Here is a 19,678-nt window from a genome sequence, read left to right as displayed (position 1 = left end):
CCCCCCACTCACTCTCCCCCCACCCCCCGACCCGCACTCACTCTCCCCCCACCCCCCCCCGACCCGCACTCTCTCTCCCCCCACCCCCACTCACTCTCCCACCCCCCGACCCGCACTCTCTCTCCCCCACCCCCCACTCACTCTCCCCCCCCCCACTCTCCCCCCCCCCGACCCGCAATCACTCTCCCCCCCCCCCCGACCCGCACTCTCTCTCCCCCCACCCCCACTCACTCTCCCCCCACCCCCACTCACTCTCCCCCACCCCCCACTCCCTCCCCCCCCCCCCCGACCCGCACTCTCTCTCCCCCACCCCCCACTCACTCTCCCCCCCCCCCCGACCCGCCTCACTCCCCCCCCCCCCCCCCGACCCGCACTCTCCCCCCCCCCCTCCCGACCCGCACTCACTCTCCCCCCCCCCCCGACCCGCACTCACTCTCCCCCCCCCCCCCCCGACCCGCACTCACTCTCCCCCCCCCCCCGACCCGCACTCACTCTCCACCCCCCCCGACCCGCACTCACTCTCTCCCCCCCCCCCCCCCCACCCCCACTCACCCCCCCCCCCGACCCGCACTCACTCTCTCTCCCCCCCCCGACCCGCACTCACTCTCCCCCCCCCTCCCGACCCGCACTCACTCTCCACCCCCCCCCTCCCGACCCGCACTCACTCTCCACCCCCCCCCGACCCGCACTCACTCTCTCCCCCCCCCCCCCCCGCCCCGCACTCACTCTCCCCCCCCCCCTCCCGACCCGCACTCACTCTCCCCCCCCCCGACCCGCACTCACTCTCCCCCCCCCCCCCGACCCGCACTCACTCTCCCCCCCCCCCCCCCGACCCGCACTCTCTCTCCCCCCACCCCCACTCACTCTCCCCCCACCCCCCACTCACTCCCCCCCCCCCCCCCCGACCCGCACTCTCTCTCCCCCCACCCCCACTCACTCTCTCCCCCCCCCCCCCCTCCGACCCGCACTCACTCCCCCCCCCCTCCCGACCCGCACTCGCCCCCCCCCCCCCCCCCCCCTCGGCCCACACTCGCCCGTTCCCCCCCCCCCCCCCCCCTCGGCCCACACTCGCCCGTCCCCCCCCCCCCCCTCGGCCCACACTCTCGCCCCCCCCCCCCCCTCCTCGCCCACACTCTCGCCCCCCCCCCCCACCCCTCGCTCCAGACCCACCTGCTGGGGAAGTACTTGTTGCTGTTGAGCAGACATGCTGCCCCATCGAGTGTGTGTCTGGTGTAGTCAATGGCAGGACACTGGAAACACAGTCAGAGGCTGCAATCAGACAAAGTCGGGACAATTCCACAACCACCGTGTGCACAGCAAGATCCCACAGGTAGCAACAAGATGGACCACCGGCTAATTATTTTTATAAAAGCGATGCTGGTTGAATGTGGACCCAGACACTGGGGAGAATTACCCTGTCTGATCTTTTATCTAATAGTGCCATGGTATCCTTAACACCCACCTCAAACAGGCAGACTAGCGGTTCACCGGACCGAATCCTCGGATGGGAGGGCTGTCCTTTGAGGAGAGATTGAGTAGAATGGGCCCATACTCTCTGGAGTTTAGAAGAATGAGGTGATCCCATTGAAACAGACCAGATTCTGAGGGGGATTGACAGGGGAGATGCAGGGAGGGTGTTTCCCCCCGGGCTGGGGAGTCTAGAACCAGGGGTCACACAGTCTCAGGATAAGGGGTCGGCCATTTAGAAAGAATTTATATAGCATTTATATAGCGCCTTTCACGACCACTGGACTACACTTTGAGTGTAGTCACTGTTGCAATGTGGGAAACGCCAATTTGCGCACAGCAAGCTCCCACACTCAGCGACGTGATAATGACCCAGATCATCTGTTTTAGTGATGTTGATTGAGGGATAAATATTGGCCCCAGGACACCGGGGAGAACTCCCCCTGCTCTTTTTCCAAATAGTGGCCGTGAGATGTTTTACATCCACCCGAGAGGGCAGACTCGGTTTAATGTCTCAGCCGAAAGATGGCACTGAGATGAGGGGTGCCGCACCTTTGGGATTCTCTGCCCCAGAGGGCTGTGGATGCTCGAGTATATTCAAGACCGAGATCAATAGATTTCTGGGCTCTCTGGGGAACCGAGGGACATGGGGATCGGGCGGGAAAGTGGAGTTGAGGTCGATGATCAGCCGTGATCGTATTAAATGGCGGAGCAGGCTCGAGGGGCCGAATGGCCGACTCCTGCTGCTATTTCTTATGTTCCTCCTGTTGCGGTGGGGGGGGGGGGGGTTGGTGAAGGAGAGGTGTAACTTTGTAATGCAGCACAGGACTGGAGATAACTTAGGCTGGGTAGCTCTTGGTCGGCTGGTGCAGACACAGTGGGCTGAAATGGCTTCCTTCCCTGCTGCAAGTGTTTACGATTCTCTGACTGTGAACCCACCCAGTGTGTATAAACAGGCTCGCTCACCTCCTTCGGGGTTTTGTGTGCCGCACACAGAAAGATCCATTGCTCTGTTGCCGTCATTTGGGTGCATGTGTCCGAGTGGCACTCACTCTGCAGATAACCGGAGACCAACAGATCAGTCACGCCATCGGCAAACACTTGGTGGGCGAGATATCTCGGGGTGCGCTTGGCTCTCTAAACCGTAGCAGACCCGGGTCCCGACCCCGGCAAGTAACCAGCTCCGTGGCTGGAGAGGCGTCAGGAACTATTGGCCCAGCCCGCCCAGTGCCCAACACGGGAATCATCGCGGATCGTGAAGCCCTCGGCAAGACTTCTGCCAGAGGCCCAGGAGAGTCGCCGTGGGGTGGGGGGGGGTGACAGAGACAGACAGCGCGCACACGCACACACACAAACAGAGAGAGACAGAGAGACATGATCATCATGGGCAGTCCCTCGGAATCGAGGAAGACTTGCTTCCACTCCTGAAGTGAGTTCTTTGGTGGCTGAACAGTCCAATACGGGAACCACAGTCCCTGTCACAGGTGGGACAGATAGACGTTAAGGGAAGGGGAGGGTGGGACTGGTTTGCCACACGCTCCTTCCGCTGCCTGCGCTTGGTTTCTGCACGCTCTCGGCGACGAGACTCGAGGTGCTCAGCGCCCTCCCGGATGCACTTCCTCCACTTAGGGCGGACTGGTCTTTGGGCCAGGGACTCCCAGGTGTCGGTGGGGATGTTGCACTTTATCAGGGAGGCTTTGAGGGTGGTCCCTTGTAACGTTTCCGTGTGCCGTGAAGGAGTTCAGAGTAGAGCACTTGCTTTGCGAGTCTCATGTCTGGCATGCGGACTATGTGGCCTGCCCAGCGGAGCTGGTCGAGTGTGGTCAGTGCTTCGATGCTGGGGATGTTGGCCTGGTAGAGGACGCTAACGTTGGTGCATCTGTCCTCCCAGGGGATTTGCAGGATCTTGCGGAGACAGCGTTGGTGGTATTTCCCCAGCGACTTGAGGTGTCTACTGTACATGGTCCATGTCTCTGAGCCATACAGGAGGGCGGGTATCACTACAGCCCTGTAGACCATGAGCTTGGTGGTGGATTTGAGGGCCTGGTCTTCAAACACTCTTTTCCTCAGGCGGCCGAAGGCTGCACTGGCGCACTGGAGGCGGTGTTGGATCTCGTCATCAATGTCTGCACTTGTTGATAGGAGGCTCCCGAGGTATGGGAAATGGTCCACGTTGTCCAAGGTCGCGCCGTGGATCTTGATGACTGGGGGGCAGTGCTGAGCGGCATGGACAGGCTGGTGGAGGACCTTTGTCTTACGGATGTTTAGCGTAAGGCCCATGCTTTCGTACGCCTCAGTAAATCCATCGACTATATCCTGGAGTTCAGCCTCTGTATGTGCACAGACGCAGGCGTCGTCCGCGTACTGTAACTCGAGGACAGAGGTTGGGGTGGTCTTGGACCTGGCCTGGAGACAGCGTAGGTTAAACAGCTTCCCACTGGTTCTGTCGTTGAGTTCCACTCCAGCAGGGAGCTTGTTGACAATGAGATGGAGCATGGCAACGAGGAAGATTGAGACGAGGGTTGGGGCGATGACACAGCCCTGTTTGACCCCGGTCCGGACGTGGATTGGGTCTGTGATGGATCCGTTGGTAAGGATCACGGCCTGACTGTCTCGTGGAGCAGGCGATGGATGGTGATAAACTTCTGGGGGCATCCGAGATGGAAGAGGGCGCTCCATAGACCCTCGCGGTTGACAGTGTCAAAGGCCTTTGTAAGGTCAAAGGCCATGTATAAGGGCTGGCGCTGTTCTCTGCATTTTCCCTGTAGCTGTCGCGCTGCAAAGATCATGTCTGTTGTGCCCCGTACACACACAGACAGACAGACACACACACACACACAATTAATAAACAGTCCTCCTTTGCTGAACAGGTGAGCTTCTCTGCCTTTTCCCATTGACGGCGTTAGTTATGGGGAGGTTCACTCACCTGTAGTTTAACAGCCAGGTCATTTAGTTCCAGACAGAACTGCCTGTAATAAAATTCACAAAGTTACCACTTTGAAAACAATCAGGGGAGCTGAGGCAGAGCGCGACTCATGAGCAGTCATCTCCACAATGGCCAACGTGGGTCCGACAGGCCCAAGAGGGGCCCAGAACCGATACCCTGAGCCCGGGCACCGACACCCAGGGCCAGGCACATAATCTCCAGTCTGTACAGAGTTATGTAACACATGCCAGGGCTCAGCACGTCTGCTTATCGAGGGTAAAACCCCACCTGCTCCGGACCGACCGATTCCCCAGCAGCCCGTGTGGACAGCGGATCAGGAGAGGTTTAAGGTTTGTCATATCATCTCATCCCTCCAGACTCCCGGTCATACACCACCCTGCACCATCCCCCAGGGACAGCCGGGGCGAGTAGAGACAACCCTTTACACAGCCATTAATTAAATCAGACACTGCAGGCTATACAGTGGCAGGGAGTCGGGTTCACAACGTTTCATGTCACAGCAAGCTCCAGCAATGGCACAGGAGGGTGCTATTAATGGGGCACGCCTACACTCACTTTACCCTCACTCGTGGCCTTTGTTACCTCCAGACTCAAATAATCCAACGCTCTACTGACCAGCTCCCGTCTTCCAACCTCCGTAAACTTCAGCTCTTCCAAATCTTGGCTGTCCCCGTGTCCTTACTCGCATCCAGTCCCGCTCACCCATCACCCCGTGCTCGCTGACCCTATGTCCTAACTCGCACCGAGTCCCGCTCACCCATCACCCGCCGTGCTCGCTGACCCTGTGTCCTAACTCACACCGAGTCCCGCTCACCCATCACCCGCCGTGCTCGCTGACCCTGTGTCCTAACTCACACCGAGTCCCGCTCACCCATCACCCCCTGTGCTCACTGCCCCGTGTCCTAACTCGCACCGAGTCCCACTCACCCATCACCCCCTGTGCTCACTGCCCCGTGTCCTAACTCGCACCCAGTCCCGCTCACCCATCACCCCGTGCTTGCTGACCCTGTGTCCTAACTCACACCGAGTCCCGCTCACCCATCACCCCCTGTGCCCCGTGTCCTAACTCGCACCGAGTCCCGCTCACCCATCACCCCCTGTGCTCACTGCCCGTGTCGTAACTCGCTCCGAGTCCCACTCACCCATCACCCCCTGTGCTCACTGCCCCGTGTCCTAACTCGCACTGAGTCCCGCTCACCTATCACCCCGTGTCCTAACTCACACCCAGTCCCGCTCACGCATCACCCCGTGCTCGCTGCCCGTGTCCTAACTCACACCCAGTCCCGCTCACGCATCACCCCCTGTGCTCGCTGCCCCATGTCCTAACTCGCACCAAGTCCCACTCACCCATCACCCCCTGTGCTCACTGCCCCGTGTCCTAACTCGCACCGAGTCCCGCTCACCCATCACCCCCTGTGCTCACTGCCCCCGTGTCCTAACTCGCACCGAGTCCCACTCACCCATCGCCCCCTGTGCTCACTGCCCCCGTGTCCTAACTCACACCGAGTCCCGCTCACCCATCACCCCCTGTGCTCACTGCCCCCGTGTCCTAACTCGCACCGAGTCCCGCTCACCCATCACCCCCTGTGCTCACTGACCCCGTGTCCTAACTCGCACCGAGTCCTGCTCACCCATCACCCCCTGTGCTCACTGACCCCGTGTCCTAACTCGCACCGCGTCCCGCTCACCTATCACCCCCTGTGCTCGCTGTCCTACATTGGCTCCCAGTCCGGCAATGCCTCGATTTCAAAATTCTCATCCTCGTTTTCAAATCCCTCCGTGGCCTCATCGCGCCCTCCCTCCATCTCCTCCTACCCCACAGCCCTCCAAAATCTGTGCGCTCCTCCAATTCTGGCCTTTTGTACATCCCCACCCCCGATTTCCATCGCTCCACCATTGGCAACCGTGCCTTCAGCTGCCTGGGCCCCAAGCTCTGGAACTCCCTCCCGAACAGGGTGGATAAAGGGGAACCAGTGGATGTGGTGTATTTGGACTTCCAGAAGGCATTTGACAAGGTGCCACACAAAAGGTTACTGCACAAGATAAAAGTTCACGGGGTTGGGGGTAATATATTAGCATGGATAGAGGATTGGCTAACTAACAGAAAACAGGGAGTCGGGATAAATGGGTCATTCTCGGGTTGACAATCAGTAACTAGTGGGGTGCCGCAGGGATCAGTGCTGGGACCCCAACTATTTACAATCTATATTAACGGCTTGGAAGAAGGGACTGAGTGTAACGTAGCCAAGTTTGCTGACGATACAAAGATGGGAGGAAAAGCAACGTGTGAGGAGGATACACAAAATCTACAAAAGGACATAGACAGGCTAAGTGAGTGGGCAAAAATTTGTCAGATGGAGTATAATGTGGGAAAGTGTGAGGTCATGCACTTTGGCAGAAAAAAATCAAAGAGCAAGTTATTATTTAAATGGAGAAAGATTACAAAGTGCTGCAGTACAGCGGGACCTGGGGGTACTTGTGCATGAAACACAAAAGGTTAGTATGCAGGTACAGCAAGTGATCAGGAAGGCCAATGGTATCTTGGCCTTTATTGCAAAGGGGATGGAGTATAAAAGCAGGGAAGTCTTGCTACAGTTATACAGGGTATTGGTGAGGCCACACCTGGAGTACTGTGTGCAGTTTTGGTTTCCGTATTTAAGAAAGAATATACTTGCTTTGGAGGCAGTTCAGAGAAGGTTCACTCGGTTGATTCCGGGGATGAGGGGGTTGACTTATGAGGAAAGGTTGAGTAGGTTGGGCCTCTACTCATTGGAGTTCAGAAGAATGAGGTGATCTTATCGAAACGTATCAGATTATGAGGGGGCTCGACAAGGTGGATGCAGAGAGGATGTTTCCACTGATGGGGGAGACTAGAACTAGGGGGCATGGTCTTAGAATAAGGGGCCGCCCATTTAAAACTGAGATGAGGAGGAATTTCTTCTGAGGGTTGTAAATCTGTGGAATTCGCTGCCTCAGAGCTGTGGAAGCTGGGACATTGAATAAATTTCAGAGATAGACAGTTTCTTAAACGATAAGGGGATAAGAGGAACGGGCGGGGAAGTGGAGCCGAGTCCATGATCGGATCAGCCATGATCGTATTAAATGGCGGAGCAGGCTCGAGGGGCAGTATGGCCGACTCCTGCTCCTATTTCTTATGTTCTTATAAATCTCTCTGCCTCGCTCTCCTCCTTTAAGATGTTCCCTAAAACCTCCCTCTTTGACCAAGCTTTTGGTCACCTGTCCCTAATATCTCCTTATTTGGCTCGGTGACAAATTTTGTCCGATAATCAGTCCCGTGAGGCGCCTTGGGACCGTTTACTCGGTGAGAGGCATGACATAAAATGTTGTTGCTCCCCAACACACAAGTGACACACTGGCACCGCAATCACAGGGACTGGGTGGTGTGGTGTGTTAGCACAGTGCATTTCCCCCCCGCTACCTGATCGCTGGCAGTCACCCTGCAGGGTACATCTGCCCCTTGTTCTAATCCAGAGCCGGTAACTATGTCACGTTGCACAGCACAGCGCCGGTGCAGTAACGTGCATCTTACCTGAGGTGTTCGTATTTCCACACTCCCTCATCTTGACCCTCCGGTGGCTCCAGGATTTTCTCAATGTCCGAGGCATCGTCCCGTATACTTTGCTGGATATACTGGTGGAGGAGGGGGGAAAAGAGAGGGGAATCATTTGCACATGAGATAGGGGGTCCTTTAGAGCTAGGCGGAGTCACAGAAATAAATCAGGCGTCCTTTTCGCTCCATTTCCACGTCAATAAAATGTCACGTGCTGTATTCAGTGTGGGTAAAATCCTGTAAGTGGGGATTAGAGTCCGCCCCAGTGAGTGACAGAGCACGGTGCCTGGTGCAGACTTGAGGCACGCCGATCTGGAAGGTAGTAAGGGGTCTATTCCTGCAGCTGCCGGTGCGGAGATCAAATCACGCAGCATAGACCAACTTCAAACCCTCCCTCGTCAACGTGGTTCAGTCCCACACAGAACAATGCATTCACCCGCAGCCATTGGGCAAGAAGAATTACATCACAGAGAGTACAGGCCAGAAACAGGGCCATTGGGCCCACCGCTCCATGCCTGGGTTTATGTCCCACTCGAGCCCCCTCCCACCCCATCTCCATCTCTTCCCAGCACCATATCCTTCGATTCCTTTCTCCCCCATGTGTTTATCCAGCCTCCCCTTAAATACATCGATACTATTCGCCTCATTCCCCTCCCTGTGGCAGCGAGTTCCACATTCTCACCCCGCTCTGGGTAAAGAAGTTTCTCCTGAATTCCCCATTGGGTTTATTAGTGACGGTCTTATAATTCTGGCTCAGGGGTCTGGTCTCTCCCACACAAGTGGAAACATCATCTCCACGTTTACCCAATCAAATCTTTTCATAATTATAAAGACATCTATCAGGTCACCCCTCAGCCTTGTATTTTCTAGAGAAAAAAATCCCAGCCTGTTCAATCCTTCCCGATAGTTATAACCTCAGTTCTGGTATAATCCTTGTAAAACATTTTTCGCACCTTCTCCATATATATCCTTTTTGTAATTATTTAGGACAGAACTGTGTACAGTACTCCAAGTGTGTGATATGGAGATCAGAACTGTGTACAGTGCTCCAAGTGTGTGATATGGAGATCAGAACTGTGTACAGTGGTCCAATGTGTGTGTGATATGGAGATCAGAACTGTGTACAGTGCTCCAAGTGTGTGATATGGAGATCAGAACTGTGTACAGTGGTCCAATGTGTGTGATATGGAGATCAGACCTGTGCACAGTGTTCCAAGTGTGTGATATGGAGATCAGAACTGTGTACAGTGCTCCTAGTGTGTGAGATATGGAGACCAGAACTGTGTACAGTGCTCCAAGTGCGTGATATGGAGATCAGAACTGTGTACAGTGCTCCAAGTGTGTGTGATATGGAGATCAGAACTGTGTACAGTGGTCCAAGTGTGTGAGATATGGAGACCAGAACTGTGTACAGTGCTCCAAGTGTGTGATATGGAGACCAGAACTGTGTACAGTGCTCCAAGTGTGTGTGATATGGAGATCAGAACTGTGTACAGTGCTCCAAGTGTGTGATATGGAGATCAGACCTGTGTACAGTGCTCCAAGTGTGTGATATGGAGATCAGAACTGTGTACAGTGCTCCAAGTGTGTGAGATATGGAGATCAGAACTGTGTACAGTGCTCCAAGTGTGTGTGATATGGAGATCAGAACTGTGTACAGTGTTCCAAGTGTGTGTGATGGAGATCAGAACTGTGTACAGTGCTCCAAGTGTGTGATATGGAGATCAGAACTGTGTACAGTGGTCCAATGTGTGTGATATGGAGATCAGACCTGTGCACAGTGTTCCAAGTGTGTGATATGGAGATCAGAACTGTGTACAGTGCTCCTAGTGTGTGAGATATGGAGATCAGAACTGTGTACAGTGCTCCAAGTGTGTGATATGGAGATCAGACCTGTGTACAGCGCTCCAAGTGTGTGATATGGAGATCAGAACTGTGTACAGTGCTCCAAGTGTGTGAGATATGGAGATCAGAACTGTGTACAGTGCTCCTAGTGTGTGAGATATGGAGATCAGAACTGTGTACAGTGCTCCAAGTGTGTGATATGGAGATCAGACCTGTGTACAGCGCTCCAAGTGTGTGATATGGAGATCAGAACTGTGTACAGTGCTCCAAGTGTGTGAGATATGGAGATCAGAACTGTGTACAGTGCTCCAAGTGTGTGTGATATGGAGATCAGAACTGTGTACAGTGTTCCAAGTGTGTGATATGGAGACCAGAACTGTGTACAGTGCTCCTAGTGTGTGAGATATGGAGACCAGAACTGTGTACAGTGCTCCAAGTGCGTGATATGGAGATCAGAACTGTGTACAGTGCTCCAAGTGTGTGTGATATGGAGATCAGAACTGTGTACAGTGGTCCAAGTGTGTGTGATATGGAGACCAGAACTGTGTACAGTGCTCCAAGTGTGTGTGATATGGAGATCAGAACTGTGTACAGTGCTCCAAGTGTGTGTGATATGGAGACCAGAACTGTGTACAGTGCTCCAAGTGTGTGATATGGAGACCAGAACTGTGTACAGTGCTCCAAGTGTGTGATATGGAGATCAGAACTGTGCACAGTGCTCCAAGTGTGTGTGATATGGAGATCAGAACTGTGCACAGTGCTCCAAGTGTGTGTGATATGGAGATCAGAACTGTGCACAGTGCTCCAAGTGTGTGATATGGAGATCAGAACTGTGTACAGTGCTCCAAGTGTGTGATATGGAGACCAGAACTGTGTACAGTGCTCCAAGTGTGTGATATGGAGATCAGACCTGTGCACAGTGCTCCAAGTGTGTGATATGGAGATCAGAACTGTGTACAGTGCTCCTAGTGTGTGTGATATGGAGACCAGAACTGTGTACAGTGGTCCAAGTGTGTGTGATATGGAGACCAGAACTGTGTACAGTGCTCCAAGTGTGTGATATGGAGATCAGAACTGTGTACAGTGCTCCAAGTGTGTGATATGGAGATCAGAACTGTGTACAGTGCTCCAAGTGTGTGATATGGAGACCAGAACTGTGTACAGTGCTCCAAGTTGGAGACCAGAACTGTGTACAGTGGTCCAAGTGTGTGTGATATGGAGACCAGAACTGTGTACAGTGCTCCAAGTATGTGTGATATGGAGATGAGACCTGTGCACAGTGCTCCAAGTGTGTGATTTAGAGACCGCATGGATGAATTACAACAATTGTACATTCCTGTCTGGCGTAAAAATAAAAAAGGGAAGATGGCTCAACCGTGGCTATCTAGGGAAATCAGGGATAGTATTAAAGCCAAGGAAGTGGCATACAAATTGGCCAGAAATAGCAGCGAACCCGGGGACTGGGAGAAATTTAGAACTCAGCAGAGGAGGACAAAGGGTTTGATTAGGGCAGGGAAAATGGAGTACAAGAAGAAGCTTGCAGGGAACATTAAGGTGGATTGCAAAAGTTTCTATAGGTATGTAAAGAGAAAAAGGTTAGTAAAGACAAACGTAGGTCACCTGCAGTCAGAATCAGGGGAAGTCATGACGGGGAACAAAGAAATGGCAGACCAATTGAACAAGTACTTTGGTTCGGTATTCACTAAGGAGGATACAAACAACCTTCCGGATATAAAAGGGGTCAGAGGGTCTAGTAAGGAGGGGGAACTGAGGGAAATCTTTATTAGTCGGGAAATTGTGTTGGGGAAATTGATGGGATTGAAGGCCGATAAATCCCCAGGGCCTGATGGACTGCATCCCAGAGTACTTAAGGAGGTGGCCTTGGAAATAGCGGATGCATTGACAGGCATTTTCCAACATTCCATTGACTCTGGATCAGTTCCTATGGAGTGGAGGGTAGCCAATGTAACCCCACTTTTTAAAAAAGGAGGGAGAGAGAAAACAGGGAATTATAGACCGGTCAGCCTGACCTCAGTAGTGGGTAAAATGATGGAATCAATTATTAAGGATGTCATAGCAGTGCATCTGGAAAATGGTGACATGATAGGTCCAAGTCAGCATGGATTTGTGAAAGGGAAATCATGCTTGACAAATCTTCTGGAATTTTTTTGAGGATGTTTCCAGTAAAGTGGACAAAAGAGAACCAGTTGATGTGGTATATTTGGACTTTCAGAAGTCTTTCGACAAGGTCCCACACAAGAGATTAATGTGAAAAGTTAAAGCACATGGGATTGGGGGTAGTGTGCTGACGTGGATTGAGAACCGGTTGTCAGACAGGAAGCAAAGAGTAGGAGTAAATGGGGACTTTTCCGAATGGCAGGCAGTGACTAGTGGGGTGCCGCAAGGTTCTGTGCTGGGGCCCCAGCTGTTTACATTGTACATTAATGATTTAGAAGAGGGGATTAAATGCAGTATCTCCAAATTTGCGGATGACACTAAGTTGGGTGGCAGTGTGAGCTGCGAGGAGGATGCTATTAGGCTGCAGAGTGACTTGGATAGGTTAGGTGAGTAGGCAAATGCATGGCAGATGAAGTATAATGTGGATAAATGTGAGGTTATCCACTTTGGTGGTAAAAACAGAGAGACAGACTATTATCTGAATGGTGACAGATTAGGAAAAGGGAAGGTGCAACGAGACCTGGGTGTCATGGTACATCAGTCATTGAAGGTTAGCATGCAGGTACAGCAGGCGGTTAAGAAAGCAAATGGCATGTTGGCCTTCATAGCGAGGGGATTTGAATACAGGGGCAGGGAGGTGTTGCTACAGTTGTACAGGGCCTTGGTGAGGCCACACCTGGAGTATTGTGTACAGTTTTGGTCTCCTAACTTGAGGAAGGACATTCTTGCTATTGAGGGAGTGCAGCGAAGATTCACCAGACTGATTCCCGGGATGGCGGGACTGACCTATCAAGAAAGACTGGATCAACTGGGCTTGTATTCACTGGAGTTCAGAAGAATGAGAGGGGACCTCATAGAAACGTTTAAAATTCTGACGGGTTTAGACAGGTTAGATGCAGGAAGAATGTCCTCGATGTTGGGGAAGTCCAGAACCAGAGGTCACAGTCTGAGGATAAGGGGTAAGCCATTTAGGACCGAGATGAGGAGAAACTTCTTCACCCAGAGAGTGGTGAACCTGTGGAATTCTCTACCACAGAAAGTAGTTGAGGCCAATTCACTAAATATATTCAAAAGGGAGTTAGATGAAGTCCTTACTACTCGGGGGATCAAGGGTTATGGCGAGAAAGCAGGAAGGGGGTACTGAAGTTTCATGTTCAGCCATGAACTCATTGAATGGTGGTGCAGGCTAGAAGGGCTGAATGGCCTGCTCCTGCACCTATTGTTCTATGTTTCTATGTGATATGGGGATCAGAACTCTCACAGTGCTCCAAGTGTGTGTGATATGGAGACCAGAACTGTGTACAGTGGTCCAAATGTGTGTGTGATATGGAGACCAGAACTGTGTACAGTGCTCCAAATGTGTGATATGGAGATCAGAACTGTGTACAGTGGTCCAAATGTGTGATATGGAGATCAGACCTGTGTACAGTGGTCCAAATGTGTGTGATATGGAGACCAGAACTGTGTACAGTGCTCCAAGTGTGTGTGATATGGAGATCAGAACTGTGTACAGTGCTCCAAATGTGTGATATGGAGATCAGACCTGTACACAGTGTTCCAAATGTGTGATATGGAGACCAGAACTGTGCACAGTGCTCCAAGTGTGTGAGATATGGAGATCAGAACTATGTACAGTGCTCCAAGTGTGTGTGATATGGAGATCAGAACTGTGTACAGTGCTCCAAATGTGTGATATGGAGATCAGAACTGTGTACAGTGGTCCAAATGTGTGTGTGATATGGAGATCAGAACTGTGTACAGTGCTCCAAATGTGTGTGTGATATGGAGACCAGAACTGTGTACAGTGCTCCAAATGTGTGATATGGAGATCAGAACTGTGTACAGTGCTCCAAGTGTGTGTGATATGGAGATCAGAACTGTGTACAGTGGTCCAAATGTGTGTGTGATATGGAGACCAGAACTGTGTACAGTGCTCCAAGTGTGAGATATGGAGATCAGAACTGTGTACAGTGCTCCAAGTGTGTGAGATATGGAGATCAGAACTGTGTACAGTGGTCCAAATGTGTGTGATATGGAGACCAGAACTGTGTACAGTGCTCCAAGTGTGTGATATGGAGATCAGAACTGTGTACAGTGCTCCAAGTGTGTGTGATATGGAGATCAGAACTGTGTACAGTGGTCCAAATGTGTGTGATATGGAGACCAGAACTGTGTACAGTGCTCCAAGTGTGAGATATGGAGATCAGAACTGTGTACAGTGCTCCTAGTGTGTGTGATATGGAGATCAGAACTGTGTACAGTGCTCCAAGTGTGTGTGATATGGAGATCAGAACTGTGTACAGTGTTCCAAATGTGTGATATGGAGATCAGAACTGTGTACAGTGGTCCAAATGTGTGTGATATGGAGATCAGAACTGTGTACAGTGGTCCAAGTGTGTGAGATATGGAGACCAGAATTGTGTACAGTGCTCCAAGTGTGTGATATGGAGATCAGAACTGTGTACAGTGGTCCAAGTGTGTGAGATATGGAGATCAGAACTGTGTACAGTGCTCCAAGTGTGTGTGATATGGAGATCAGAACTGTGTACAGTGCTCCAAGTGTGTGAGATATGGAGATCAGAACTGTGTACAGTGGTCCAAGTGTGTGTGATATGGAGATCAGAATTGTGTACAGTGCTCCAAGTGTGTGTGATATGGAGATCAGAATTGTGTACAGTGCTCCAAGTGTGATCAAACCAATTATTGGAATAGGAAAAGGCTGCCTCTTTATCCATCAATCCCTGTATTTTATTTGCTCTCCAGCTTTCTATACTGTTCTCCAGAAGGTGTCAGCTCTGTTCACTGGTGTACAATTTTTCCCAATGGGCTATAATTCCCACACGGCTCCGACAGATAGTGGCAGCAGAGACGGTGGAGATCACCAACTCACCAGTCAAGCCCTACCCCTGCACACACACACACGGGCCCATTCCCCACACACCAGACAGTGCATTTACCCATCCAGCCGTCGGGGAGCTTACTGCCTCTTCACGCCCGGAGGCCGATCACAGATATTTGGGCCCTCACCTGCTGTACTGCCAGCGTACTGTCCATCTCATCCAGCGACTCATCTGGCCAGTTGTAAAAATCCTGCAGGACGTAGAAAACAAGACAGGAGCTCACACAACCGGCAGTACTGGAGTAATTATTCATACAGCAGTCCGTCACACCCTGCGCACAGCAACATGTCACCACACTGTCACAGCAGTGCTGTCTCCCGACCAACTTACAGCCCCCAGTCAAAAGGCTACCGCCAATTTATTGCGCTCAGTTTTGCAATAATCTTGTGTGTGCAATCTTATTGGATGACTTCTGGAAGTACACATTATATATATACATAACGTGCACAGACACTCCTTTGTCTGCCTCAATGGCCCCCTCAAACATTCAACTAGAATTGAGAGAGCAGTTTAAAATCATGAAGGCGTAGATGAGAAACGGCCTCCAGTGGCTGAGGGGTCGGTGACCCGAGAGTAGAGGTTTGAGGTGATTGGCGAAAGAACCAGAGGCGAGACGAGGAGGGAGATTTAGAAGCAGCAAGTGTTTGGGATTTGGAATGCACTGCTAATGGGCTGGTGGATAGAGATTCATTTGTGGCTTTTGGGGCGCAGGGGAAGAGAGAGGGAGGGAACTGCAGAGATATGGGGAGGGTGCCGGGGAATGGGACTGACTGGATTGCAGGCTCCATGGGCCAAATGGCCTCATTGCGTGACGTACTATTCTCTGGGCTCCATCAGTTCGTGCATGGGTTCCTGATCTCAGCCTGTCAGGGGGTGGGGGATGGGGGACCGGGTGGCAGGGTCAGGAGCAAGGACATGAAGGCCTTGGAGAGGGTGGATAGAAGGTTTAAAGAAAGACTTGAATTTCTATAGCGCCTTTCACGACCACCGGACGTCCCAAAGCGCTTTACAGCCAATGAAGTACTTTGAGTGTGTCACTGTTGTAATGTGGAAACACGGCAGCCAATTTGTGCCCAGCAAGCTCCCACACACAGCGATGTGATAATGACCAGATAATCTGTTTTAGTGACGTTGATTGAGGGATAAATATTGGCCCTAGGACACCGGGGATACCTCTCCTGCTCCTCTTCGAAATAGTGCCCTGGGATCTTTTATATCCTCTTGAGCGCGCAGACGGGGCCTCGGTTTAACGTCTCATCTGAAAGACCGCCCCTCCGACAGTGCGGCACTCCCTCAGTACTGCCCCTCCGACAGTGCGACACTCCCTCAGTACTGCCCCTCTGACCGTGCGGCGCTCCCTCAGCACTGTCCCTCCGACAGTGCGGTGCTCCCTCAGCACTGCCCCTCCGACAGTGCGGCACTCCCTCAGTACTGCCCCTCCCGACAGTGCGGTGCTCCCTCAGTACTGCCCCTCCCGACAGTGCGGCACTCTCTCAGTACCGCCCCTCCGACAGTGCGGTGCTCCCTCAGTACTGCCCCTCCGACAGTGCGGCACTCTCTCAGTACCGCCCCTCCGACAGTGCGGCGCTCCCTCAGCACTGCCCCTCCGACAGTGTGGCGCTCCCTCAGTACCGCCCCTCCGACAGTGCGGCACTCCCTCAGTACCGCCCCTCCGACAGTGCGGTGCTCCCTCAGTACTGCCCCTCCGACAGTGCGGCACTCCCTCAGTACCGCCCCTCCGACAGTGCGGCGCTCTCTCAGTACCGCCCCTCCGACAGTGCGGTGCTCCCTCAATACTGCCCCTCCGACAGTGCGGCGCTCCCTCAGTACCGCCCCTCCGACAGTGCGGTGCTCCCTCAGTACTGCCCCTCCGACAGTGCGGCACTCTCTCAGTACCGCCCCTCCGACAGTGCGGTGCTCCCTCAGTACTGCTCCTCCGACAGTGTGGTGCTCCCTCAGTACTGCCCCTCCGACAGTGCGGCACTCCCTCAGTACTGCCCCTCCGACAGTGCGGCACTCCCTCAGTACTGCCCCTCCGACAGTGCGGCACTCTCTCAGTACCGCCCCTCCGACAGTGCGGCACTCCCTCAGTACCGCCTCTCCGACACTCCCTCAGTACTGCCCCTCCGACAGTGCGGCACTCTCTCAGTACCGCCCCTCCGACAGTTCGGCACTCCCTCAGTACTGCCCCTCCGACAGTGCGGCGCTCCCTCAGTACCGCCCCTCCGACAGTGCGGTGCTCCCTCAGTACTGCCCCTCCGACAGTGCGGCACTCCCTCAGTACCGCCCCTCCGACAGTGCGGCGCTCTCTCAGTACCGCCCCTCCGACAGTGCGGTGCTCCCTCAATACTGCCCCTCCGACAGTGCGGCGCTCCCTCAGTACCGCCCCTCCGACAGTGCGGTGCTCCCTCAGTACTGCCCCTCCGACAGTGCGGCACTCCCTCAGTACTGCCCCTCCGACAGTGCGGCACTCCCTCAGTACCGCCCCTCCGACACTCCCTCAGTACTGCCCCTCCGACAGTGCGGCCCCCCCTCAGTACTGCCCCTCCGACAGTGCGGCACTCCCTCAGTACTGCCCCTCCGACAGTGCGGCGCTCCCTCAGTACTGTCCCTCCGACACTCCCTCAGTACTGCCCCTCCGACAGTGCGGCACTCCCTCAGTACTGCCCCTCCGACAGTGCGGCACTCCCTCAGTACCGCCCCTCCGACACTCCCTCAGTACTGCCCCTCCGACAGTGCGGCACTCCCTCAGTACTGCCCCTCCGACAGTGCGGCACTCCCTCAGCACTGCACTGGGAGTATTACCCTGGATATTTTGTGTTCAAGGCCCTGAGGTGGGAATTGAACCCACGACCCTCTGACTCTGAGGCGAGTGGGTGTGACCCACTCAATGGCAGGTCAACACTGACGTGATCTTGACTGACAGCCGCTCCCTCCAATCAGCAGGCGTGCCAGCGCCCGCCCCCTTGGCAACCGCCACTTTGACTGACAGCCGCTCCCTCCAATCAGCAGGCGCGCCCGCCCCCTTGACAACCGCCACTTTGACTGACAGCCGCTTCCTCCAATCAGCAAGCGCGCCCGCCACTTTGACGGATAGCCGATCCCTCCAATCAGCAGGCGCGCCCGCCCCCTTGACAACCGCCGCTTTGACTGACAACCGCTCCCTCCAATCGGCAGGCGCGCTCTGCCCACCCTGACCAATCAGACAGCAGTAGGCAGGACCTACATCTGCCGCCATTTGCTGGGCCGGACTCTCCCGAGGGACAGTGACTACTGCCGCCGCCGGCTCGGACTGTCCGGGGCCGGGGCCCAGGCCCGGGCCCTGGCCAGCGGACGCGCTGAAAGCCGCCTTCACCGACATTACCCGCCCATTGGCGGCCTCGCTACCTGTGATTTAGTGCCCGGTCTGTTCCTCCTCAGGAGAACGGTGGCCGCCATCGCCGCCCAGCCCAGCCCAGGGTACCCGGATATACTTAAAGGCGCCGCCCCCCCCCGGCCTGTATTAACTTCCGCCGACAGAAAAACACCCAGGCATGTCTTAAAGGGGAAGTGTGCTGCACAATATTCTCCACCCCCCCCCCCCCCCACTTTAAAGTCAACAGTCCGGGGGGGGCTTGGATGGGGCCGTGATCTGTATTTAATGGTGAACTCCTTTATTTAATGGTGATGGAAATTATGTCAGCTGTGGCTCAATTGGTAACTCTCGCCCCTTGAGCCACAAGGTTGTGGGTTCAACTCCAGAGGGCAGACCCGGCTGGTTTAATGCCTCATCCCAAAGACAGTGCTGCACTCCCTCAGTACTGCCCCTCCGACAGTGCGGGGCTCCCTCAGTACTGCCCCTCCGACAGTGCGGGGCTCCCTCAGTACTGCCCCTCCGACAGTGCGGGGCTCCCTCAGTACTGCCCCTCCGACAGTGCGGCGCTCCCTCAGTACCGCCCCTCCGACAGTGCGGCGATCCCTCAGTACTGCCCCTCCGACAGTGCGGCGATCCCTCAGTACTGCCCCTCCGACAGTGCAGCGCTCCCTCAGTACTGCCCCTCCGACAGTGCAGCGCTCCCTCAGTACTGTCCCTCTGACAGTGCGGGGCTCCCTCAGTACTGCCCCTCCGACGGTGCGGCGCTCCCTCAGTACTGCCCCTCCGACAGTGCGGCGCTCCCTCAGTACTGCCCCTCCGACAGTGCAGCGCTCCCTCAGTACTGCCCCTCCGACAGTGCAGCGCTCCCTCAGTACTGCCCCTCCGACAGTGCGGCGCTCCCTCAGTACCGCCCCTCCGACAGTGCGGCGCTCCCTCAGTACCGCCCCTCCGACAGTGCGGGGATCCCTCAGTACCGCCCCTCCGACAGTGCGGCACTCCCTCAGTACTGCCCCTCCGACAGTGCGGCGCTCCCTCAGTACCGCCCCTCCGACAGTGAGACTCTACCTCAGTACTGCCTCTCCGACAGTGCGGCGCTCCCTCAGTACCGCCCCTCCGACAGTGAGACTCTACCTCAGTACTGCCTCTCCGACAGTGCGGCGCTCCCTCAGTACCGCCCCTCCGACAGTGCGGCGCTCCCTCAGTACTGCCCCTCCGACAGTGCGGCGCTCCCTCAGTACCGCCCCTCCGACAGTGCGGCGCTCCCTCAGTACCGCCCCTCCGACAGTGCGGGGCTCCCTCAGTACTGTCCCTCCGACAGTGCGGCGCTCCCTCAGTACTGCCCCTCCGACAGTGCGGCGCTCTCTCAGTACTGCCCCTCCGACAGTGCAGCGCTCCCTCAGTACTGCCCCTCCGAC

The 19,678-nt window shown here is 54.7% G+C and overlaps 1 protein-coding gene across 1 annotated transcript in view; it reads right to left on the bottom strand.

The window, feature by feature from the left end:
- The window catches only part of mob4 (MOB family member 4, phocein), an 18,904-nt gene extending 540 nt beyond the window's left edge, over window positions 1–18,364 (bottom strand). The window contains exons 1-6 of the mRNA XM_070869778.1: window positions 18,296–18,364; window positions 15,036–15,098; window positions 7,965–8,065; window positions 4,394–4,436; window positions 2,434–2,520; window positions 1,171–1,250 (exon numbers count right to left, since the gene is read on the bottom strand). Of these exons, the coding sequence (XP_070725879.1) occupies window positions 1,171–1,250; window positions 2,434–2,520; window positions 4,394–4,436; window positions 7,965–8,065; window positions 15,036–15,098; window positions 18,296–18,346 (425 nt within the window). The 5' untranslated portion in view covers window positions 18,347–18,364. The remainder of the gene's footprint in view (window positions 1–1,170; window positions 1,251–2,433; window positions 2,521–4,393; window positions 4,437–7,964; window positions 8,066–15,035; window positions 15,099–18,295) is intronic.
- Window positions 18,365–19,678: the final 1,314 nt, after the last annotated feature.

The sequence above is a fragment of the Pristiophorus japonicus genome, chromosome Y (genome assembly GCF_044704955.1).
Source record: "Pristiophorus japonicus isolate sPriJap1 chromosome Y, sPriJap1.hap1, whole genome shotgun sequence".
NCBI lineage: Eukaryota > Metazoa > Chordata > Chondrichthyes > Pristiophoridae > Pristiophorus > Pristiophorus japonicus.
Note: the sequence above shows the minus strand (reverse complement) of the source record. Positions and strands in the feature narration are given on the sequence as shown.